At 48.7% G+C, this 26,224-nt stretch overlaps 3 protein-coding genes across 3 annotated transcripts; all 3 read left to right on the forward strand.

The window, feature by feature from the left end:
* The first annotated feature begins 9,114 nt into the window (after window positions 1–9,114).
* On the forward strand, window positions 9,115–9,553 carry LOC124698872. Its single transcript, XM_047231276.1, has one exon. It carries the CDS (start codon window positions 9,115–9,117, stop codon window positions 9,541–9,543), a length of 429 nt encoding a protein of 142 aa, XP_047087232.1. The 3' UTR covers window positions 9,544–9,553.
* A 5,365-nt stretch (window positions 9,554–14,918) lies between these two features.
* LOC124695987 lies at window positions 14,919–16,243 on the forward strand. The gene has a single exon (XM_047228782.1). It carries the CDS (start codon window positions 14,919–14,921, stop codon window positions 15,921–15,923), a length of 1,005 nt encoding a protein of 334 aa, XP_047084738.1. The 3' UTR covers window positions 15,924–16,243.
* An 840-nt stretch (window positions 16,244–17,083) lies between these two features.
* On the forward strand, window positions 17,084–18,847 carry LOC124695988. The gene is made up of 2 exons (XM_047228784.1): window positions 17,084–17,111; window positions 17,242–18,847. Exons 1-2 carry the CDS (start codon window positions 17,084–17,086, stop codon window positions 18,516–18,518), a joined length of 1,305 nt encoding a protein of 434 aa, XP_047084740.1. The 3' UTR covers window positions 18,519–18,847.
* The last annotated feature ends 7,377 nt before the right edge of the window (window positions 18,848–26,224 follow it).

Genomic DNA, 26,224 nt, shown 5'->3' on the forward strand with positions numbered 1-26,224 from the left:
TTCCTTTGCTGGGTTGACTACTTCAGCGGCGTCCTGCTATGCGATTTCTCCAACCGAAGATCTCCGATGCTCCACTTTGCGCCTTTCCCTGGAGAAAAGAAGTACTCTGTTAAGGTACGGATCTCAAAGTGCTACCCTGACAGATTCCGAAGTGTGTCCATCAGCCAAGGCAGGATGTACTTCGTCCACATCGACAATGACTGGCATGAAGCAGTTTCCATGGACGATGAATTGCATGATGTTCATTATGACTCCTACTAGGGAGCCCAATCTGATTCGGAAATCACCGTTTGGACTCTGAATGCTGACTTCAACTGGGAGAACCATCGTGTGATCAAACTCGCTTCTCTTTGGAAGCAACCTAAATACAAGAATCTTCGTATAACTCCCCTTCTCCCAGAGTTCCCAATCATCAGCGTGGATGACCCGGATTTCCTCTACTGCCTGTTAAGGGAGAAGGAATTTGATGGCACGGCGTGGATGATCATGATTGACATGAAGAATGGCCAAAAGCTGCAGTCATGTACTCGATATGTCAATGAAAATGACGTGGAAGCTTGCACAAACAGTTTTCCTAACGTGCCTCTACATGCAACTGTCTTCTCCAAGTACCTCAAAAAATGAGGTAACTAGAAGCTCTTAATAATCAAATGATGTCCCTTTTATGTTCTTACTCCCTCCGTTCCATGCGCAGGCGATTGCGCTGCTGGCGATAGTGGGATACGGCTCTTACTCCGTCTTGCTCGAGACGAAATTTCTGCCGTTCGGCGAGCTCCTTCTTCCTCTGTTCTTCGAGGGCCGCCCGGTGCGCCTCGATCTCCGTCGCGGTGGCGGTTGCAGGGAGCGGGGTGGTGAAGGCGTCAACTGGGGGCTCCTCGGCTCCTGCCATGAAGACTGCGGTTGGATAACGATATCGTGGGCCCTCAACGAAGTCCGAGTCGGAGTCGCTGCCGAAGAGGGAGAGGATGGAGTCGTCCTCGAAGCCCTCCTCGAAGTCGCTGGGGAGAGAGACCAAGGAGATGGAATCTTTGAACGACGCCGTGGCGACAGAGCGAGCAGTCGGGGACGCAGCGGTGGACCCAGCGACCGATGCTATAGCGATGATGTCGGTGAAGTCAGCGTCGATCGTGGCGATAACGGAGTCGATGGCTGGGACGGTGTCGATGGAGTCGGCGGCTGACGAGGTGACGATGGAGTTGGCGGTCGGCGCCACGGCTGCCGAATCGGCATCATCTTCCAGGGCCGGCTCGGCTTCTGCGTATACCTCGCCGGTGACTGGGCGAGTAGCGGTGAGGAGCTGTCCCGGCGCGAAGGGGTCGTGCGACCGACCGGGGCGAGGCTCGGCGGGGTCGCCGACACCGGCGAGCCCAACGAAGAGGTTGATGGAGCCGATCGGCACCATCCGGGCGTGCTTGAGAGGTGACGAGGCGGGTCGGTAGGTGCTTGGCTGGATGTGGAAGAAACTGCCGGTGGCGATCATCCTGCCGGAAGCGACCGGCCGCCGCACTGGCGAGTAGGGCCTCGCCGTAGCTCGGAGGCTTGATGTCCCATGCCCCACGGCCCTGAAGACGGACGGCGTGTCCCGCGGAATCACCTCCCGCGGACTCAGGTACTGAAGCGCAGCCAGTATCTCCCCCGCGCAGGCAATGATGCGCGCGGTCGCAGTCGACAGGCATTCCCGCGGAGTCGCCGTCTCCGTGAAGTCGCTCGTACCTACAACCAACAACACATGGAAGAGAAATAAGAACTCGCCATCGACTCGCCATGCTCGGGGACTCGCCCCCGAAGTCGACTCGCCAGGCTCGGGGACTGGCCCCCAACGTCGACTCGCCATACTCGGGGACTGACCCCCGAAGCCGCCTCGCCATGCTCGGGGACTGGCCCCCGAAGTCGACTCGCCAGGCTTGGGGACTGGCCCCTAACGCCGACTCGCCACGCCCGGGGACTGACCCTCGAAGCCGCCTCGCCATGCTCGGGGACTGGCCCCCGAAGTCGACTCGCCAGGCTTGGGGACTGGCCCCTAACGCCGACCCGCCACGCCCGGGGACTCGAAGCCTCGGCAATCAAACAGCAAGGGAGAAGGCAAGAACTTACCGAGAAGCTGCCGCGACATCTCGCGGACGAAGGCCTCGAAGTTGGTCTTCTCGGCTTGCACCGCCAGGACGATGCCCTCGGACGCCTCCTTCTCCGCGGCCAACTCCTTGGCATGCTGCTGCTTCAAGGCCGCGACCTCTTCTCGCAGAGCTGCGGCGGCCCCACGGGCGGAATCCCGCGCCTCCGTCGCGGCCTCCAGCTTCAACTTATACTCGGCGATGACTTCTTCCAGCTCCCGCCCCTTTTGCTCCAGGACCTTCGTCAGGTCCGCCACCTCCGCTTTCGCCTTTTTCCGGGCCTCTTCGGCCTGCTGCGCCCGGAAGTCGGCTTCACGGTAGAAGGATTCCTTGACGAACCCTTCCCGAGCCTCGGCCAGCGCCTTCGCCTGCGCCTCTGCTACAAAAAAAGGGGGGCGGTGAGACCAAAATTACAAACAAGGCAAGCGCGACTGGGAGGGGAAAGAGATCGGGTATGACTTACTGCCCAGAGCAATGAGCTTCCGGTTCTTTTGCGCTGCCTCCTCCACGAGCGCGGTCAGTCGCTTAACCTCCGCCTGCACAAAACCAGCGCGAAGGTCGGTAAACACAGTCCGAGAAGGACGAAGAAGACTCGACTCGCCCCTACGAGCCAAGCCGACCCTCGGGGACTGGGGGACGACTGGACTGCGAGTTCAGAAATACTCACCACATGCGCTTCACCAAGCGCCGTGTGGAGCTCAGTGAAGGACAAGGTAGAAGGCGGAGGGCGGCGCGAATCCGCCGCTGCACCCGACGGCATCACCGCGTCGGTCGACGGCGCCCCATCTGCCCCCGCCTCGGGGTCGCCGGGGTGGACTCGGTCCCTGGCGGCCTTGGACCGGCGTTCCTTCATCGGCACCGAGAGGCCGCCCTCCTCGGCGGTGTCGTCCTCGACTTCGGGCGCCCTTTGACCCTCAGTCGCGCCGACGCCCGCCGGCTCCTCCTCTACCACGGGGGGAGCGGCGCTCGGTCCCGTCGCCGCACTCGCCGTGGCCCCGCGACCCACGCTGGGCAAGGGGAAAACGTTGGCGGTGAGGTCGGCACGGCCGGCGCTCGCCTTCTTAACCTGGCTCGTAGCCACAGGCTCCTCCTGAGCCGACCCCGTGCCTCCAAGGTCGGAAGGCGCCGCTGTCTTCTCCGCCGCCTTCTTCAGCTCGGCCGCCTTCTTCGCCTCAGCCGCCCTTGTGGCCGCCGCCCCAGTCGGAGCCGGTCGTGCCAGTACCTTCCTCTTGGACCTGCAGGGAAGCGAGGCGGGTTATTAGCCAATCTCGCCATGAGGAGAACAAGTTCGATAAGGAGCACTTACTTCACCGTGGGGATCGCTTTCACGCCCGAGCCGGCTCGGGCTCCAGCGTCGAGCGCGTCCTTCAGGGGGCACTGAAGCTTTACGGAACCCTCCAAGATAGTGGGGCGCAACCGCTTGGGTAGCGGCTCGGCCCCTTCCTTCGAAGGCTCCCTCTCCTCCGGGCGAGAGGTCGCCTCCTCGTCCCCTTCGCCTTCCTGCGGCTTCGGAGCGCCCTGTGATGAAGACCGGGCGCCCCTCTTCGATCCGCGCGGGAGTCGTACGAAGTCTCGCGCTTCGGAGTCCGACTCGCTGCGCTCCTCCTCATCGTCTACCTCCTCCTCCTCGCCTTCGGTCATTTCCGGAGGCTCCTTCCCGGCGAGAGGGGGGAGATGGTCGGCGACCTTCTGCCACCGCTGCATTCGAATCAAGGAAATAAGTTAGCAATGAGAAGCACTACCTGAGCATCCGGGGCTGCCGGACAGGTCAATACCTGAGGCGCCGGGTTGTCCTCGGAGAAGGGCTGTAGGCCGTCCTCGAAAGAGGTAAAGGAGGCCGTGGTAATCTTGGCGAGCGCCTTTCGGTACTCGCCTTCATCCCACTCGGTCGCCGTCGACCGGGTGCAGTCGTTTTGCCCCCGGTACTCCCACATGAAGTGGGCTCGGCACCGCAGGGGGATCAGCCGGCGGCCGAGCCAGCGAGTCTGTACATGTTGGCCGCCGTCAGGCCCGTGTCCTTCAGAGCCTGGATCGCCTGGCGCATCCCCTTCACCACCTCCTCCTGCTCGCGCGGCAGCGACCGGACGTTGAGACGCCGCGGGACGCTGGGCTCGGGGTCGAACTGAGGAATGCAAACCTCGCCGGGGGGAGTGTACTCCTTGGCGTAGAACCAGAAGCGGCGCCACTGCGATCGCGCCTTCTTGGGGAGCGCCATGTCGATGAAGCTCTCCCCGGACTTCACCTGGAAGGTGATCCCGCCATTCGGGATCAGCGCCTCGCTGCTCTTGCTGGCCCGAGTCGCCCGCCCGTGGAAGATTGATACCCACAGCGGGAAGTACGGCGGGCAACCCAGGTAGCACTCGCACAGTGCTACGAACAGGGAGATCTGCTGTACACTGTGCGGCCCCAGGTCGCATATCTTGATGCCGTAGAAGGCCAACAACCGGCGGACGAAGTCGGAGGACGGGAGCGCGAATCCGCGATCCGAGAAGCCGAGGAAAAGCACGACTCGCCCGGCCTCGGGAGCGGCTCCACCTCGTTCGCCGGCGGAACTCGCCGGCGCTCTGCTTGAACTCGGGGATGACCCCGGAGGCGACGTACGGAAGGAGGGACTCGCGCGTGACCTTGGACTTGCCCCGGTGCTCTCGCCGCCATGGTTGCGCTCGGGAGTTCTTGACGAAAAGAGAAGAGAATGAAGGAAGAATGTGGCGGAGTGATAAGCCCTAACCCCCGGGTTCGGCCTTTTATATCGCTGCACTCGCCCCAGATAAGCACCAAATCCACCCGTTGATCCGCCGCGAGATCTCCGCCCCGTGATTAACGGTCAGGATCGGCGGCGGTATGAGCGGAACGGGCGTTAAGACTAGCCGTTAACAGTCCCATCGGGCCCAACGGTCAGCTCCATGCAAACGGTCTGCACCTCGGTCAACGTGAAATCTAGCCGTTGCCTCCTCCACGTGTCTGCGCACGAGACTTACGCCGACTGACCTGCGGCGACTGGCATGCGCCGACTGCCATACTACGACTGGCGCAACGCCGACTGTCCTGCGTCGAATGGCTCATCAAGTTCAGGCGAGTGAAGACTAGCGATCCGCTGGAGTTTACTTCGGGAGCCCGGCGGCGATTCACTTCAATCCGCCTTCGTGCCTCTCCGCGACCCGTGCCGGATCTACACTTCGTCACCACCGCGCTCGGGGACTACTGATGGGGGTATGCCCATAGGGGGTGGGTCGCCAGTCCCACTCGCCATGAGGATGAAGGCCCAGGGAGGACCGCCGGCCGCCCAACCGACCGGGCCCGAAGGCGACCGGGCTGAAGTCCTAAGGAGAAGATCTCGCTCGGTTCAAGATAGAGATTACTTGAAGAAGGGTGCGGTATCCCGGATTTGTAGTAACTGATACGATTCGGTGTTATCCCTTTGTAACCCTAGGCCGGGGGTGGAAATATAAACCCCCGGGCTAAACCCTAGAAGGACATCATCTGAGATCCAATCTCCTCCTTTGTAAGCTCTTGGCTCCACGCCGACTGAGCCCCCCCATTGTAATTCTCCACTGAGCAATAAGATCTAGCAGGACGTAGGCCTTTTACTCTCCGGAGGGGCTGAACCTGGGTAAAACCTTGCGTCCCTTGCACCTCGACCCGTAGATGGCGATGTTCCCTTCCCCTCGCATCAACGAAGTGCTACCCCCTGTAGCATCTGCCGTGGTTACATCCACGACATAAAACGGCTTTACATGGCTGCCTTTTGCTTAGCTATCTGTTGGATATGGTAGTATAACACTGGACCAGCTATGTTTTTGCTTATTTATCTTACATATGCTGCCAGGTTGGGCTAATGTTTTTGAAGGCTAATTGAAATTGAAGTCTGTGAATTTATAGCTAGTGCATGTTGTCTGCTCTCTGTATGGATCTCTTTGAAATGTTGCCCATTCATTTGCAATCCTCTCTGTAACGACTTCCAAATCCATACTGCTCTGTTGATCTGTTTTGTTTGCCCGATGTTGATCTGGGTTGTTTGCTCTGTTTTTAGCCACTCCAGTTGTGTAGGTGCAGTACACTTTATAGCACTAATAGCTTGGTCCTTCTGCCATCAACTTGTCCTTGAGAGTCTAGTCTTTCCTATTTGGATCTTTTGCTCTTCATCAGACTGCCCATTATCTATACATGTGTAGTTCTTGATTCACTACGCAGCCTTCTGTTACCACTTGGTGTGATATTTCGAAGTGAATTCTAAGAAACACACTATTTTGATTGCTCTTGTAAAGCAGAAAATGGGGTTGCCATCTAATTTCTGCTATATCTGAGCATATTATGTCTTTTACTTTCGGATGGTGTGTCACAGCTGTGACAACTATTTTTTGGTTGGGAATGTGTTTCGTTGGGTTATTTGGGTCAATCAGGATCTTGAGCTGTTTTTCTTAGAATCCTTATGTTTCAGATGGTGACTATTTGATAGTATCATTTAACTGTATACTTGGCAAGTGATTTCCTGTTCTCCGTGCTTGGACATGTCATGTTCTTAAGTGACTGTAGCATTAGCCTGTGGTAGGCTTCTGTTGTGACTGTCTTATTCATCATCCTGCCGAGAATCCTTCTGAGAGTTTTTTCTAAATCGGACATCCTTGCCTGGATTTTATTGTTTGTAAGAAAGCTTATTCTTCCCTGTAGCTGTCATGTCATGCCATGCCGTTTCTATTTCTTGTTTGCCTGTTTCCCTTTTTTATTGTGTAACCTGAACAAACCGATTTACATGTTTGACAGTTGATCTCGTCTGTTGGTACTGCTGGCAAACCGATAGTTAGATTTCAGATGATACATAAATTTAAGCTATTTTTGATTTTTGCAGGGATACTAGGGGACACTAAGTTTGGAGCCCATTATTCAGATACGTGCAAGTTTTCAATGCAAGACCTGTAATTTTATGGCTAGGGTTGGAACGGTGGAGTTTCTCAATCCAAGAGATGTGTTTTATAATATGCTGCTGTCAGAACTAGATATATTGGTATTTTTGGCAGGCACAATATCTAGGCATGAATAACTATGTGCGTATGATGGTGTTTATGAGTACTCTGTATCTGCTGTATCAATAGTCAGATGCTGAGGGCTTGTCTGTAAGAGTACTTTTATCAGGAAAATTTATGTAAGAGTACTCTCTGTGCATGGGATTCTCCATTATAGATTTGCGTGATGTCTTACTGATGCTGTCCTCAACCACTTATTTTCTTGTATTTAGACAATGCTCGACATATGATGAGCATGAAAATAGCAGTTACTACTGTTGTTGCATATGATGAGCAGGAGACAGGCCATCGTCGTTGTTGTTCAGAACCTGGTTCGTTCATCACTAGCAGTGCCCTCATACATGCAACCCTCAACCCTCAAGGAGGGTCGAGAAATTGTGATTTTGAAGGTCCAAAATAACCGACGCAGATCAGTGCTCTCATAACAGAATATTCTGTTTTGAGGGTTGGTTTGAGGGCACTGATCTACGCCCCGGCCTTCAAACCCTTAAAACAGGATCCGACGGGAGGCGGGGCAAGCACAGCGATGGGCGGGGCCGGCCACCGACGGCGGCCTGCTGTGGGCCGTGGGCGGGCTGCCGTGAGCTGAGGAGGCAGCGGCGGTGGCGGATCCGTGCGTGGGGGAGGCGGCCGGCAGCGCGGAAGGGGAGGGGAGGCGGGGCGAGCTCCGCAGCGGCGCGGAGGCAGGGCGAGCACAGCAATGGGCGGGGCCGGCCACCAACGGCAGCCTGCTGTGGGCCGTGGGCGGGCTGCCGCGAGTGAAGGAGGCGGCGGCCAGCGGCGCGGGAGAGGAGGGGAGGCGGGGCGCCGCGGCGACCGAAATGGACGGCGGCGGCGCGCGGCCATGAGGACGAGGAAGCGAGGAAGATGGCAGTTGCTGAAAATTCACTCCCGCGAGCGAGCGTTGACCGAAAATAAAGGGCCTTTGAATTTGCCTCCCAATCTTCAATAGTGCAGGTCGAGTGGGGATTTGAGGATTCGGCCTTTAAAAATTTTAATGTTTAAAGGTTCAAGGGTGTAAGGGTTCTATTCCGCGTCTCGTTTCGACTTCAACCCTTAAAAAACAGTTATTTTTGAGGATTTTACCAGTTTGAGGGCCCTAAACCCTCAAATCCTCAAAAAGAACTGGGTATCTGAAACTCTACAGGGCCCATGTGATTCTCCTCCAAACTACCATACTTCTATTTATTGTGTGCTTGTTGATTAGCGTTTCTGAGTGATGGAAGACCAATTCGTCCATTGTGTGACACGTGATAGCTCCACGGATGAATCAGCAGAAGTGTTGGCTGGGTGTATTCGTGTGTGGAAAGCGTACTATGGTACTGAGAGTGCAAACAGAGTGGGGTGCACTTCTTAGGCCCATGTGATCCGAATGTTCTTCTCGTCTGGCTTTGCTTCGCTTTCACTAGCAAGGGTTACTATTAACTTTGGTTTGCTAAATCGTTAGACATCATCAGATCACTATGAGACAAACTTGTGCACAGCCTCTCGGCCTCTCCGATATCACCGTTTCACGGAAAGTAGGGATGTTGGTACAGAGCCTAATATGGTGGACAGAACGCAGGGATTTCTAGATCAATAAGAAATGGTCAATTCAGTCACCCATGACCAGCTCTCCAGTGTTCTGTTATGGAGTTCAGCATTGACGCATTTCAATTTCAATGGTCAGATATGGCTGGACAATTTTTCCGGCCACGTAGTAATGCTAACACCAAAGAGGAGGCCTTTTTCTTCAAAAAATAAAAATGAAAAACCAGTCCATAGAGGAGAGCCGCCGGTCTCACTGGGTTGGCGCGCACACAGAATGAATCGATGGTACAGGCTCTTAGAATCAAGCTCTAGTAGCATGCAGGCTGCAACACCTATATAAAGCAGCACCATCTGCACATATCGTATCACTCACAACAAGCTCACCTGTACCATCACACAACCAACACCTATCTGTTGTTGCAAGCAGTTCAGATCCAGTCAGTGGTGCTGAAATGGCGTCCCAACTGGTCGAGAGCCACCGTGCCGGCGCGGAGGTCGTGAAGGGGGACGAGGCTTGCAAGAAGAGATCCATCGAGTTCCTGGAAGAGCTCGGGCTCCCGAAGGGCCTCTTCCCGCTGCAGGACATGGAGGAGTTTGGGTACAACCGCGAGAGCGGGTTCGCGTGGATACTCCAGAAGAAGAAGAAAGAGCACACGTTCAAGAAGATCAAGCAGACTGTCTCCTACGCCACAGAGGTGACCGCCTTCGTCGAAAAGGGGAAGATCAAGAAGGTCAGCGGGATCAAGACCAAGGAGCTGTTCCTGTGGCTCAGTCTGGTCGAGGTCTATCTTGACGAGTCCTGTGCTGACAAGGTCACCTTCAAGACTGGTACCGGTCTGTCTGACACCTTCGATGCGGCGGCGTTCGAGATCGGAGAATAGGGAGCATGGCGATCGGGCGCCACATAAAGACTGCTGTAGTCTGTCAGTATAATAAAACTAGCCTTGTTGTACCTTTCAGTTTGTAAGCCTTCGGCAATGAAATGAATAATTGCACTTATTAGTTCTTGTTACTGCTGTCTAAATCGTTCAGATCACACTCAATTTCTCGTTACTGTCACTATCTTTGTGTGAGAACAATGGACTTGTCAACAAATTCATGTAAGGCTCTGAAGTGCAATATGAACCATGAAATGAAATGCACAACAGAATACGCTGATTCTCCGTATCTGAATATCACGGCGTCTCCAGTTTCTCCGTCATTCTTACTTGAAAAAGCTTCAAACTACCACTAGTGAAAACGGGCTTTTAGCACCGGTTGGTAAAGGCCATATGCACCGGATGCCCCCCCCCCCCCACCCCCTCATTAGCACCGGTTCGCACCACGTGGCGGCTGCCGAGCGCCCGAGCGAGAGGACCTTTAGCACCGGTTCGTATTCTTTTTTTCCGAATTTCTAATCTTTTAGTTATTTCACAAGTTTAGTCTCTAACTACACTTATCTGTAGTCAAATTATTTACTCGTGCTCAAACTTCCCGCTCGGTCACCCATCCTCCCACTACTCTAGCACTAGCACGCTTAACTTCTAAGTTCCTTCCCGTCCTGCATCCAATTGCTTCGCGCGCATGTACTCCTATTAACATGTGATACTAGTATCATATCAATCCTATTAACATGTTGGTCGATGTCATATTTCTTTATTGTTTGAATTTCAAATAATTCTTTTAATAAACAAAAGTAATGATGTAATAATAATCTTGAATAAATAAATAAAAATTAACTTTATAATTTGTATTATTTTTAATTATTTTCATTTTTTAATTTTTTTTTGCCAAACCTAAAACCTGAAAATTTAAAAATCTTATAATTTGTTAACCCTGGTGAATTCAGATGTAACTTTTTCTCACGATCATTTTGATATATTATACACTTTTTTTCTACGTCGTAGGCAAAAGTTAATGCCATTTTACCTTTTTTCAAAAATTTTATGCAAAAACAAAATTCGAAATTCAAATTTGTTAATTTTCCCGAATAGTAGGTTGCCGTAACATACATGAATCTCAAAAGATTTTTTTTTTTTGAATTTTCTATCATTTTCTTTTCTATTTTACAGAGTTAAAAAAGACGATCCACTGGAGGGGGGGGGTGGAGGTGCGTGGGGAGCAGAAAAACCTTTAGACCGGTGCTAAAGGTCCCGCACGAGTTGGTGCTAATGCCGCGGCTGGTACCCTAGACGTCCAGATCACAAACCGGTGCTAATGACCCCCTTTAGCACCGATTCGTGCCAAATCCGGTGCTAATGGTGTTTAGAGCAAAAAAACAAAGCCCTCTTTTCTACTAGTGTACCTTCTACTATGTGATATTATTTTGTATACAGTATTTATTTGAAAATAAAAGACTACATGTATAGTATCATGATAGTGTAATGGTGCTATAAAAAAACGCGACCATTTTTTGTTTTTGTTTTGGATTGCTCATCAAGCATAAAAAAACGCGACCATTTAATACGTTTGTTGTTGTTAACTGTGTACTCTGTCAAATAGAAAAAAAAATATGCACAGGGTATTCAGATGCAAATACTGTTGTACTAGTAAATCATTAGATTTCTGCAAACCTGTCCTCCCTAGTTGTTTCCAGAGTGTGCTGCGTGACTGCGTGTTGGTGTCGTGTTTCTGCGACTTTGAAGACTTACTAAAATAAAATCATTAGAAAATAATACATTATCGGTTCAAAAACACTACAACACATTACTGATACTCCATTCGGTTTAAAATAATCGGTAAAAATGGATATATCTAGACATATTTTAGTGTGCAGATACATTTATTATTAGACAATTATTTTGAACCAAAAGGAGTACTAAAGTTTTACGATTTTATTAAGAAAAATATCAAGTTCAATTGACCTTTTTTTAAGGAGAACAAACTGCCGATCCGAGAAAAGGAGAACACAAAACTATTTCTTATACAGTACCATAAATAACATGGCAATTTCATTCAAGCCAAAATTTAGGTTCGTGAAATGATAATTTCTCAGTCCATTTAGTTGTACAGCATAAGCATGCTGCACATTTTTTGTGCAACTTTAGGCCCAAAATGACATTTCTAAACTTGAGTTCCATGTGATTTTTTAAGTGTACAACTCCTCAATCTATTGTTGCCACTGCTTCCTCGCATCGCTTTTCCAAGGCGACGCCAGCATGGCCTAACCCTAGCCGCCAAGAGCACGCCCTGCCACCGGTGTTGGCCATCGTGGTGGCAGCCCCGACGCCTAAGGTGTTGGGATAGAAGGTGTGGAGGTGACTTCCGTGGGGCTGATGGCGCGATGTCGACAGAGGGATCCGAGCGTGGTAGCTGGGGTGGGGGGGGCGTTGGTCAGGCGGTCATAGCCTTCCCCACTAGTCACCATCACATGCGGGGGCTAACCATTATGGGCGGATCGGAGGCAGCGGGTCGTGGGTCTAGGCACCAGCCCAAATCCTTAGTCCGCCTGGCGTCTTGTTGTATGGTGGCGCGGTTGGCGACTGCGTGAAGCTGATGTGCGTGACTATGCGGTGATCCAGCCGGTTGCGAGCTAGGGAGGCGTTGTTGCCACTGAAAATTGAGCTCCAACTTCGGTCATGGTTGGCGGTGACAACATTTATGTGTAGTTACCATGGTGAAGGTATCATCAATGTAGTTATCGTCTCCTCGCTCTGCTGCTACGGGGGAAACCGTAGATCTCATACTCCTGGATCGTACGATGGAGGCGCTACCGGTGTCTGTATCCCCCTCCCCCCCACCCCCCCGAGAGCATCGTTGTGGACAAGATGCTTGTTGGAGGCGTTAGGGGGTGGAGCGGTGTGCCATCTACCGTGTCGACCATGGCGTATCTTAGCGTCGTGGTGCAGCAGGGTCTGAACGATGGAAGCGTGATGACGGACGTGCGCATGGCGATGGTGTTGTTTGGCATCATGATTAGGTCAGCAATAGGGTCCTGAAGATGGGCTCGCGGAAGAACGGCGACGACGACTTCTAGAGTGTGCGCATGCGATGCGCGCTAAGTGCTAGTTGGACCAGTTGTGCTTCTGGTTTGCCGTTGAGCGGTTTGGTGAGGCTTCTAGCTTTAGATGATACCATAGGTGTGAGATCAGAACACATGTGGCCACCCCTTTATCAATCTTGTAGATGTGCCAATAGTTGTTGCCCGGATAATGGCATCGGGTCGATCTTTATGTTCTCCTTGACAAATTTTATTAAAAAATGTATATAATAAACTAACTTGTGTGCCTCATCTCAACGTCCATTCAGAAAAACTCAATCTATCCTTACATAAAAGATCAATGTTGAAGAGAGTCAACCAAGGGCAGTCACATGTGCTAAATAGGAGTGCGAAATTCGGTAACATAGTTTTTTTTTGTGAACACAAAAGGGTTCCGAAGGAACTCGGGCTGTATTAATTTTGAAAAGGAAGTACACAACAAATTACATCTGGACCCAAAACATAAAGGAAATACAATACATGTCACTTCCGTTGTCAAGCTAAAGTCAAATCCAAGAAATAGGGGGGAAATGGTAGTAATATGTTTGTACTTACAAGCATGAGCGTGGGTGTTTTCGTCGTCCATTTTGCTTTGAGCTTCAGATAAAAAAAAAAGAGAAAGCTACTTTTCCACCTATCAAGGCAAGCGAGAATATCGAAAAATAAATGGACGGTGACAAAACACCCACATATGTGTGTATATAAAATCCATTCTAGAAAAAAAGGATGCCAAATTTAGCGGAGGAATGAAGAGAAAAAATATCTACATCTTGTCGATTGGGGAATGGAGTGAAAGTGGAGATGCGTGCCATAATGATATTTTTTGCGGTTGGGAAAGATATAGATTTTATACCGATTTTGGACGGTCTCCGTGCGCACTAGATAATGGCCACACTACAGTCAACAAGTAAATTTAACGCGGTACCATTTATTTATGATGTTAATATTGAGCAAATATTTTGTGGAGAGGACAAGTGGAGTTACCTTGTGGTAACTCGAGATCTTAAACAGTTGTCATCCGTCGTTGCTTCCAGAATCCAGCGGCTGCTTATTGGCTCCGTGTTCTAATATCTGAACGTTCGATGTTTGGTATTTGCGCTTAGAGATTATAATTTAGGTTCAGCTTAATAATGGGTTAGGGCATGGATATTTGATGAAGATGAGTGAGGTCATTTCTAACAATAACTCACTTTCGCCCCATCACCATATTCTTCACCGGATCCGGCTGCTCTGTCCCCGTAACCACAAGTTACCGCCGCCGTCCGCGGCCGGCGGTACTCCCAAGCCGCCTTGCCCTCCTCAAATCACCACCTCCTCTAGTTGGCCCGACCACCCCTCTAAGCCTCGCCTTCCCCTCGCACCCCTCTTTCTCCAATGTCGGGCCCTAACCCTGAGGCGCGCACCCCTGAACCCTAAGGCAAGGGCTCACATCCGGCTTCGGCTCAGTGTGGCGGTGGCTAAAAATGCGGAAAACTGGATGAGGGTGCGTCGTGGGGGAGACAGAGAGAAAGAAGGCGGCTGGAAAGAGGAGAGGCACACTCCTTCATGGGTGGGCCTCACATGAAGGAACAATTATAAATTTTTCAGTGGTTAGGCGGTCTACCATGAGTTGAAAAGCATTCTTAAATGTGGTATTTTTTTTGAAAAGTTAAATATGGTTATAGAGTTTGGCCAGTCAATGTTAAGCTGAAAAGTATTCTGAAATGGAGATAGTTTTAGCCGTGATATTCATGCCTACGACACACCCGGGCAACCCACGAAAGAAAAAAAGTTCAGGCAACCTATAACTTGTCCTAAAAATGACAGTGGACTAGCAATAGCCAGCAACCTCACGACCAGCTGAGCGAAGGGGAAAACCCGAAGAAACTTTTTTTGTGCGTAACCCGAAGAAACTGAGACCCAAATCGCAAACTTGGAATATCCAATGGCGCAAGAGATGCTCACCTTCCCAAGGCGGCGAGCCCAGGCGCCGCCCTTGCCTCCGCCTGCCACCTCAGGTCGAACCCATCTCTTCCTGTTTGCATCCCTCGCGCAGGCAAGGTGCTCGATGAAATGCCTCTTAACATGCCAAGATTTGACGCAGTGCGCGAACCGCAGCGGCGGTCGTGGGCGGACGTCCCGGCGGATATCCTAGGGATCGTGGTCGGCCGCCTCCCTTGCGTCGAGGACCGCGCGAGGCTGCGCTCCGTCTGCAGCGCCTGGCGCGCGGCGGCGCGCCGCCACCGACCGCCGCCGCCGCCGCTCCCCCTGCTCGTGCACTCCAACTTCGCCTTCTCCAGCTTCTCCCCCGACGGGGCGATGACGGGCACGCGCCGCATCCCGGTGCCCAAGGAGGTGGCGGCTCTCGACGTCCGCTGCGTGGGCTCGTTCGAGGGATGGCTCGCCGGCGTGCGGCCCAACGAAGGTCGCTACTTCGGTGATGGCAAGTGCTTCTTGATGAATGCTTTCTCCCGGGATGTCGTCCATCTCCCACCTCCTTCTGCATCTTCTCACTTCGTTGATGCCTACACAAGATCTCTCCCCATCATCAGCGGCTCTGGTGTGGTTGAGTGCACAATCAGCGCCGCACAGTACGTGATGTCATTCTGCAAGGTGATCTTGTCAGCTGCTCCTGATTCTGGGTCCAAATGTATTGCCGCTGCCATCTCTGTGCATAGGAACGGAGCTAAGCTAGCTCTCTGGCGGCCTGGGATGACGTCGTGGTGCGTGTGCCTTGGTGGCTGCATCAGCAAGTTCAGTGACATTACCTTCTTCCAGGGGAAGCTTTACATGCTCAGCAAGCTCACTACAAACCTCTATGCCTTTGAGCTAACTGATGATGACCGTGGGCTAATGGTGTCTCGTGTTGAGCGTTGTGTGCCCCAGCTGCCTGAGGTCAAGGATAGCTATGGACTGAGGTGGAACTTGGTAGAATGGCATGGAAAATTATTGCTTGTTGCCAGATACTTGGGTGGCGGTGAAGGCTGGCACAACATTTGTAAGGTTGCAGTATATATAGTGGACTTAAGCACGAAACCTTTTCGATTTACTGAGATCAACACCTTGGATGGCGACTGTATCTTCATCAGCCCGTGCAGCACCAAATCATTTCATGCTTGGGAGTATGACTGCGTGGAAGGCGAAGTTATCTACTTCATCGATGGCTACCTCTACCCTGCTAAAAATGGCCCTCCATTTGATAAGTTCATGTACAACTTGAGAGATGGTACACTGTCATCTTTTGCTACAGACATATCAGAGTACAACTTCCGGGCACCAGATGGCAAGCTGATGACTCCAACATGGCTGTTTCCTTCTGAATGAATTGATGTACACCAATTCTGATGTTAATAAGTCTTGAGTGCATCGGAATCCCTGATGCTGCCTGGCGTGAGGACCGTGGTGTTTGCTTTTCAAGAACTGAAAAAAAGAAGCATATGCTGCTGTCTAATTTCTGAACTTATATGATGCTTGCCAACTTATACTAGTTTTGGTACATTACACTCTTTTCAAATTGCTATGTAGATCTTTAGTTGGTTCACATTTGCGGGAATCATTACTTAAGTGAGCAATGGCTTCATATTAACTGGACCCGTAGTAGTTTTGCAATGCATCTTTAACAGTTTCTCTTGTTGCAGTTCTGTGGTTGCACTTTTGGTTATTTCTGCCAGCAGACTATGGTGACATCATTAGTAGTTAATATATCTAGTGGAATGCTGTGTCTGCAAGATTTCTTCTTTTGTGAATAGTCTGCAACCTCAATTTGATGATGGCCAGATGAAAGATGTTAAATTTGATTGAATCTGTGGAAGTGCTGATCCCTTCCTTATTGATGCACGGTATTATGTTGGTGCATTTTTGTGACCGGCATACTTGAAGTTAGTGCCACCCTTGTCTTAGTGATGAGCACATGGAAATAGTTCATGTCATTGTTACTCTTTCTAAGGATCATGGCCTGATTCTAAATGATCAAATGATGACTGGTTGAATGGCAATAGTGCTATGCTGTTGAGACTGGACTCAAACCTGATGATCAATGGGAGCGCGCACTATATCCTTTGTACAAACCAATCAATTTCTGTCGCCATGAGGTGGCAATCAGGGAAGTTTTAGAAGATTTCCAACGTTGAGAGAATGGTGGAGATTTACCGTAGCAGAGAAGGGCGCGGGAAGCCACAACGGTCTTGCAATCTGAGTTGGCTAAACAGAAGGGATTTGGTCTGCCACATTGGCATGTTTGTGGGGTCAGGGTGTCATTGGGCCGATTCGAACCCCATGGAACTTCGCGGCTTCCTCAAGCTAACCAGCGCCATATATTCTAGGCTCTAGTCCTTTGGCTACGAAATCCTCACAATCTTGGATTCTTGGACGAGTCCCCATTCCCCAATACCATCCCCTCCCTCCAATTCCGTTTCCAAACGGGCGATTCTTGAAGCTTCCAGAAGGGGGCGCGGATCTTGAGCGCGCCTTCCCCAAAGACGGCCATGGCTACCAGAGCGCGCGCCGCCCCAGGTGAGTTCATCTCCCTCCCTCCCTCTCCTCCTCTCTTCGTATCCCCGGCGGTGCTCTCCGCGGTGGTTGCGTTTCTTGCGTTCTTGGTCCTCGGTAAAATGCAGCTTTTCTAAACCGTGTCCGTTTACAGGGGCGTCGCTGTGGTCGGAATTGCCCCCGGAGATCATCGGCGCCGTGCTCTGCAGGATACCCTCCGCCGTCGATCGCGTCAGGTTCCGCTCCGTCTGCCGCTCATGGCTCGCCGCCGCGAGGTGCTACCCGCCGACCCTGCCGCCGCTCCCTCTGATTCTTTGTCCGGGGTTCGCGCTCGCCAGCCCGTCCTTCACGGACGGCAAAGACGCCTTGGTCACCGCCGCTCACCGCCTCCCACTTCTTGGCACGCCGCTCGAGAGGGACCCCTACTTCGGCGATTGTGTCGGCTCTTTTCAAGACTGGCTCGTTTGCACCCGGCTCTACTGGCGCACGCCGCCCTGTCCCTGGACCGGTGCCGATGGTGAGTGTTTCTTGGTGAACCCTTTCTCCAGCGAGACCATCCATCTGCCCAGGCCTTGTGCCTCCCATTCATGCGGCAAGATTCAGAGCTCTGTTCCTCTCTGCAATGGCGAGGGCGAGGTCATCTGCACTATACATGCGCCTGAATATGCAATGGCACTGGTCAAAGTAGTTCTCTCCGCGCCACCTGGCACTGCCCCCAGCTCTTGCACCGACAAAAACCTGGGTTCCACTTGCATCGCCGCTGCAATCTCCCGGAGAAACGGAGAATATAAGCTTGCCTTCTGCAGGCCAGAAATGCAATCATGGTGCATATGCGAGGGCAACTGCATCAAGAGCTGCGTTGACATTGAGTTCTACCAGGGGAAGCTCTACATTGTGGACATCAGCACCGGAGATCTCTTTGCCTTTGAGTTCAAGGCACCTCCTGATCGCTCCTTTCCAGTTGTATCACGCGCCGAGCACTGTCTGATAGAGAAGCTGCCCTTAATGGATGGTAGTGACCGCCGAAAATACAATATTGTGCAGTCTCATGGAAAGCTATTGCTGGTTGCCAGATACTTCACAGGAAGCTGGGATCAATTCACTGGAGTTAGAGTCTATGAATTGGACTTCAGTTCAGATCCATGGAGATGGGTAGAAATGAAGGGCTTGGGCGGCGACAGTATTCTTATCAGCTCATCCTGCAGCAACTCATTCCCTGCCTCTCGGACTCGGTATCATCAGATTGATCATGACCGCATCTATTTTCTTGATCCCTTTTGCCCCAATTTCTCCCACCAGGTGCCGGGAAACTATTCCTATCGTTCTCAAGTGTACAGCATTAGAGATGGAAGGATCTATCCGTTTCTTATTGATACAGGACCAATGAAAGGTGTTCCGGGGCATCCCGTGTGGTTCTGCCCTTCTCAGTGAGATGCTACACCACAAACGCAAACATATCAAGCTTTCTGAATCAGAAAAGATTGGTCCTGGAGATCATGTGGTCTTCGAAGTGGGCCCTTAATAAGAAGCACAAGTTGCACAGCTCCAGTTGTTTCTGTGCGAATAATGCTGCAGAAGTAGTGTAATTTTCTCTAACCTTTTTTTTTCGCGGGTAACTTTCTGTAACCTGGAATGTTCTGCATACTTTCTTCTGCACTCTGTGCAGTAAACCATTAACCTTTTTCCCAGCCAGATGTCTGGACATGTGCAGTAGTGCAGTACAAGTGTACAACTTGTCAAGATGTACATACTTTGGTATTGCTAGTACCATACAAGAACTTCCATGTTCCATCACTGTTCTACTTTTGAAATGCAGTCGTCTACTGTTGTATCCATTACTGTCAGATTCTATATTGCCTTTTCCGTTACGCACTGGAATCTGGGTCTGCTTATTTCGGATAGTTCTGCTACGGTTCTCTGATTCTTGTTGCCATATTGCTATCTGAATGGATACATAAATTTCATTAATTTTATGCATCATGTTATGTTGACACTTTGCAATAAAAATAATCGTGCAAATTGGGCCAATTAATTTAGTCTGGAGGGAGTATGAGTTTTCAAAGTTTTGGAAAGTCCATGAAATAACCTTCATCTTCAGTGCCAGATTTTTTTGGATTATAGGCACCAAAGTCGTAGGTTTGGTTGCTCACCTATAAGGTTTTTGCAAGTCCGGAGTAGTAGACCGTGTTGTTTTCGTTTGAAGCAAATCACAAAATCAACTTCAACATTCTATAAAATATAAGATGTATAAAGATGTGAAGAAAAATAAAAATACATAATTAAGAAAAACAGAAATATTCCAATGAAGGCAGTAAGATTTTAAAAATGCATAATAATTGTTAATGTTTTGGAAAACAATGTGATTCAATTAAATATATAACCAAATTTCCCTTCTTTTTAACTGAATATAATTTAATTCATATTTTTCAGTATGCTTTATAGGGTATTCTTGATTTTCTAAATTTCTTGTTTTTTCTTCATATTTTTCTTCAGTTTCTTGTAACATCCATATTGATTTTTTCCTTTATTTTACATTATCCTCAAATATCGAGTCTTTTAATGTAATTTTATTATTAATACAAACTTTCTAAACTAATATCCTCTCTATTCCCTGGTGTATCCATCCAAATGTGGCCGTCAAAATATATTTCCATAGACTAGCAAGTAGCGACTAAATGCTAAGGACTTTCACGCTTAAGTAATCATACTATCCCACGGTATGATTGCTGCACCCCCATGGGGCTCTCACAGACGTTTGGATTTTTGGCCGTCCGATCGAGCTGACGTGGCGCGATCTCCGCGGTCGCTTTCGTCCAGGGCAGCGAGGCCCTCGCTCGGTTCCGCATTTTATCCATGGGTCGGTGACGAGCCCGCGAGGCCCGTTCCGTTCGCTCCACTCTCACCCGCCTCCCACGTCCTCCTCTCCCCTCGTGCCCTCCCATCGCCGCCGCCGTCGCCGCCAGCCCCCAATCCCGTCGCCCCCGTCCTCCTTAATCCCCTCGCTCCCTCTCCACGGTCGTCATCCTCAGGTCGAGCTCCATCCTCACCGTCCCCGGGAGCAGCTTTGCCGCCGCTCGCGCCGCCGCAGCACACCTTGGGGTGAGATGGCAGGGGCTGGTCGGAGATGGCAGCGGTGACCGGCCAGAGGTTGCAGCAGCAGCAGTGAAACCCTAGCCGCCACGAGCCAATCCCCACGCGACCTCTCCTTCCAATCCCCACGCGACCTTCTCCTGCCGCGTCCGGCGGCGCTGCTCCGCCTCCCTGGCCGCCACCGGCCCTTCTCCTCCCAATCGGCGTCCCACGCGCCTCTCCTCGTCCCCGCCGCCACAGGAGCACGCACGGAGGAGGGAGGCTGCGACGCCTCGTCCTCTCCTCTTCCTCCACCCTCAGGGAGCAGAGGGCAGTACGCCAACGTGAGCTTCTGACAACCTTGAGACCCTCCTCTCTTGATCTACCTCTCTGTCCATATATACAAGATTGTGCCTTGTGCTCTGGTTCCCTTTTTATCTCTTTTTCGTTTAACAAACCTATGATTGGCTGAGGAGAGCATAGTTCTTTAGGTTGGTAGTAGATATAGCAGAATTAGTTGCATACAAATTTAGTTTGTGTGGACTCTGTCAAGAACCCATTATACCTCGTTGCTGAATAGCTTGATATGATCTGCAGCATGAGGTTGTCAAAATTAGTTGTTTACATTGTATCCCTGATTTATATGTGAGTGAATTTTTTTGATAGCTTTTAGCATGAAAAGTTGTACACATTTAGTCCTGATGCAGACAACCAAAATGAATGGTTCTTATTTATTGTCATACTAAATTCTATGTGTATGATGCTCAGATTTTAAAGGATCGTCCCAAGGGGTGATTCTGGCGACAACCGGATGGCGACCAAGGAGAGTTTCCAAGATCGAAACGCGCGATCTTTCTTCCGATACATCCATTTTCTGCACCACTCCAACCACATGTATAGGTGGTTTGGTCTCGACTGATTAATATTCACTGATGTTTTAAAGTTATTTTTAGTTGAACTGTAGTAAGATATCTCCAAAACAGTAGTCTGTTTTAGTGATTTTCATGTGTAGGTGAAGTTAGCTTTTGTAGATAGAAAATCCATGTAGTTTCCAGCTGTTCCTTTTTAATTTTCCTACAATCCCTGGTTCACATGGTGACTACTAATGAAAGTTATGCAACCAAGCATGATCTGGATTTCATGTTGTTTACCCGTCCAGACGTGTGGTTTAATTCTTCTCCCTTCCTGATTGTGCATGCTTTATTTGTAACTGAATTTATTTCCCTTCCTGCATCTATATTGTTCTACAAGCATTTCTTCCACAGTGCTTGTCCCTTTGATGCCTCCACCTGGTGTTAAAAATTGATGGGCCTAAATTAGTGATTGAGCTTAAGGGGTAAGGGATTATAAAATAGCTGCAGAAAATTAGATAGCAAATCATTTACCATCCAAAATAAATCTAATCCTGCAACCATGTGTATTTCTTTCCTAATGTACTGACAAGGTTCAAACTATTATGCTTGGTCCTCCTTTTCCTCTCATATAATTAGATCGCTTCAGAAGTTAATACGTCTCTCATTTAGTAAAGGAAGATGATATCATGCCGCGCCAATGCCAGTGTGTTTTACTACAGGAATAAATGAGACACTCTTCTTCTAAGAAAATAATAGATAGGAGAATGATGCTTGTGCGTTCTTTTTACAGTCCAAGACCATTTCCAGTATAGTGAGTGGTTATTTTACTTTTGCTTGCTGGTCTTTCCATGCCATGGTGGGGTACTTTCGTTTTTGCTACATTGGAAAAGTAGCAGCATGGTTTCTACATGGTTGTTTACTTCAATATTCACACTATCCGACGCCATCCCGACGCCATCCACCCTTCTCCATTGTAGTTGCTTTCCCCTTTGGTGAATCTGGCTTGCTCATGTTCTCTATGTCCCCCCTCCTTTTGGTGCTCAACTGGAGCTGCAAATGGAACAACCAGGGTCCTTTTGGCTGATGATTTGTGTACCTTACTGTTTCTGGTTATGTAAATCCGCAGGGGCAATGAAAATGAGGCTGGCTCTTTGGGGTGACTTTGTGGTTCATTTTGGCGCAGAGGCATTGTGTGCTATATACGACATAAAGAGCCAATCTTTTATATTTTGTGGGAACATTCCGTACTCCAACTCGTGGTACTCCAGCTATCGCTCTCATGGTACTCCAACTCATCGCTTTTTATAATCTGTATAGTTTGGTAAATTCATGTTTCATATTTGTGATGTTGCATCCCTTGTTGCGCTGCTTTTTTTTTGGAAGCTGCGTACTGTATGTGCATCTGCATACTAGTGGTGATAGATATGTATTTTCCCGTCCTGTCTGTTTGGTGCAGGTAATAAACGATTGAGTGGTAGTTCGGCATGTCGAGGTACATTGCCGAGGACATTGTTGGTGCTATTAGCCTCAATTATGTCAGTGTTGTCTCTAGATAGAGTGTTTGTAGAGTATTATTTGTGATATTTGAATTGGACGTTGTTTGATTCTTACTAGCTATTTTGTAGTCACCTATTTCTCATAGAAGTACCAATTGCTTCCGTAACTACCAATTCATGAAATGGCGTAATCAACCATGCATCTCACAGACCAAGCATTAGAAGCCGTATTAGAGAATGATTAAGACTTCTTATTTAACATATCATCCACCTGTCATAGTTTTCATTACAAGTTCAGAGTTCATAGACTAGCACTGTCACTGATGATTTGGCCTGCATATGGATATACCACACATGCTATAGTTTATTTCGGCTTGTACAAGACCTGTGAGTGTTGCCGCGAGCGGAGATGGTGAGCTAGAATTCGAAATACAAGTGTATAACTTTGAAAAGTTGATATGGCCATTAAACGGAAACTGCACTTCAACTTTATCAATACATCTAAAATATTTATATTTTTAAGGGATGCAATGGTTTTTTATCTTTGAAAAGTAGTACATAACACATGTTCTTTATCCGTATTCTGTTCTTATCAGTGTTTTCTTTTCTGTACTAAGTATGATTTTGTCTTAATTGGTGTCCTGCAGATATCGTGGAGAAAAGGGGTATGTTCAGAACTTGACAGTCATGATGGCCTTGGTTGGTTGCTTCAGAATCTATGCTACCATATTTGCTCACGAATTATTGTGAATACCAATTCTACATTGATCATTACCAAGTAGAACCAGAGACTAATGTCTCATAAAAACTGTATATGAGATTCTAAGGCTAATTTTGGGCCAGGCTTATGCTTGGGCCATTTGGATATACAATATTTAATATTATGCGGATCTTGATTTAGTATCTCCTTTTTCTAGAAACAATGCAGTCACTTTGCATATTTTGATTAGCCCTACTCTTTATTAACTACTCCCTCCATTCACTTATAAAATATTTTCGATTTTGTAGATTCACTCACTTTCATCCGGATGTCACTCACTTTCATCTTTTATAGTGAATAAGGATCATTTATAGGTTAATACTCATAATTCTATTGCCAAACTTTTCTTTTAGGCTCTTGCTTCTTTTTTCTAGCTTGGAATAATTATTTCCATTTTATTTACAATAATGCTTTCTATTATTCTATGCTAATGGACTGCTTTGGTTTATGCATTGGATGCCATGCAGCACCAACCCAGTTCAGAAACATTTGGCCTCCGCTGCTTCTCACCTCGCCACCAGATGATGCCATGCTCCAATGCAGATTGTATTGGCGCTGGTTAGTTTCTTTACATTTCCTTGCTAATTTATTTTGAAATGTACCCGTGTTGCCTGTTCTTTACGCCTTTTTGCATATAGTGTTTCATCTTGGGTACTGTTCTTACTGTAGCATGTACAAGGACATTTCAGTACTTTATCCAGCATATTGATGTATCAGAGTAAGAGGAAGACCATCTTGCAGTCCATATTTTAAGTACTATCCATGGTGTAACCCTGGTCGACTGAAAATAAATGGTTTAGGGCCATCTTGCAGTCCCCAATGCTTTCTTTACAGAGGAACAATGGTTGTGTTCTATAAAATTAAAAGACAGGTAAATACACTTACTAAGCATTTTTCTTCATTGTGCTTTCCTGTTTTGGATTGATCATAATGTTAACGATTTATGTGCTCCTAGAGGAGGAATCTTTAGACTATGGAAAGGTACGGGTGCGAGCTTTGTGTTAGGTGTCATGGTATATTCACCTGACCATGGCTGGTATTCTGTTTTCTCTAATTTCTTATTCCATGACTTTATATCAGAGTTTTCCTTGCCTTACACATAGTTTCTGTTTTACCTCGGTGCATTTATCTTCATGTATCACTTCATATGTCATAATATTGTATTTTTATACCTTCATGGCAAATAAATTTCTTAGAATGCTGATATTCAGAACGAACTTCGCATCCGCCTATGGAGTCCGACATGATATCTCTTGGTAAAACGTAAGAGAAATAATAGGAAAAATAATAATTGGTTCGGTCATTGCCATATAAACAATATGGATCTGGACATAGGTTGCTCTTTACTAGAAAAATGGATGGAATGACTTTGTAGTAGAAAAAATTGAGTACATTGTAGTAGAATGGTCTATCATACTGATGAGGTTCTCTAGGTGTCGGTCGAAATAGAATTTGATAAAATATGTTAATGCTAATTTGAGGTGTGTGTTTCTTGATCTTTCTATAGGTTTTAATGGAAATCTGAAATACCTTAAAATAAAAGCTCAGTGTTACTGGTTCATAACAAAATGTAGTTTTACATGTTCCCTTGAATCTGTATTCAATTTGGATCAATATCATAGAGTGATAGGATTGTACATTCTGAAGTACTTTGATTCATATCTCAGTACTTACAACCTATTGTGCAATCGAACAGAGGAATATTCTAATCGCAGTTGCCCTAAACTTAGTGCATATGCCCCTCTCATTGTTGTCTCTGCTGCACGGTCCTTGCCATGTATAGCTTGTGACTTTTAAAAGCCATGCTGCAATGATGCACATTATGTAGTTGGTGATTTTAGGTTCCTTCCTTCCTTGCTTTCGCTGCTCTCAGCAGAATCAACAACTGTTAGTTGCTATAATATATTTTCCACCTATTTCCATGGTTGTATATAACTGTTTGTTTTCTCTGTTTGTAATTTATTATTGCAATTCGCTGCGTTTTCTATAACCTAAGAAAGTAAAAAGGTTCAATATCATTCCCACGTACACAATCTCACGGGATCGTGCGCCAAGGCGCACATAAAAATCTAGTTTGGTATTAGGGTTGTGGAATCAATGTTAAATTCTTGCAACCAGGGAAAGATAAAATCTTTATTTATACTAGTATACCAGGATTTTCTTTATAATTCTTATGCCTCTGTCCATAAATGAATATCGCAATTTTTCTAAATTTAAATGTATCTAGACAATCTTTAGTCTATAGATACATCCAAATTTATATAAAACTCCGACATCCTTTTATGAAGGACCTCCATGATCCCGTCGTCCATGAAGAGCCTGCAGGGAGGCAAATGTACAACATGTTCTCTCTCGTGTCGCTCCCGCAAGCGACCAGGAGAAACCCTAGCGCCGCCGGTTCCACTCGTCCCTCCATGCTCCCTACTCGCCGCCGCTAGAGGGTGCGACCAGATGAAGCCTGACCGACGTTGGTGCCGGTGGGGATCCCTCACCCCTCATGCGGCAGGTTCTCGCGTGGGCTGGCGCAACCGCTTTGGGGCACTCCTAGGTGCGGGATGGAGTGGCGCTGCCAAGACCGACCTAGTAATCAACTCCGGCTGTGTCTTCGAGTCGGCGCCTTCCCGTGGCTTCATGAAGGGCGCATTCGCCCCCCTTTTTCGGCAGCGCCTTTTCTGATGGCTTGGCTACCGCCTTGTCGGTTTCCTTCTTGGGTTTCTCGGCAGCATGTCTACAAGTGGCGGAAGCGGTTTGGGTGGGAGAGATCAGCGGCGGGAGAGGGAAATAAAAGAACCACCACTAGCCGTGTTGCTCCGCGCTGCGTCCGGCGCCCCCACGATGTTCCCTATGTAACAGCGACGACATCGTGCGCTGAACAACATATTAGGCCACGCCAGATCAAAAAGGACTTTGGGGCGCACGACCGGTTAAACATCCGGCATCCGACGTGCTCCAAATCTC

Source organism: Lolium rigidum, chromosome 3 (assembly GCF_022539505.1).
Source record: "Lolium rigidum isolate FL_2022 chromosome 3, APGP_CSIRO_Lrig_0.1, whole genome shotgun sequence".
In the NCBI taxonomy this organism is placed as follows: domain Eukaryota; kingdom Viridiplantae; phylum Streptophyta; class Magnoliopsida; order Poales; family Poaceae; genus Lolium; species Lolium rigidum.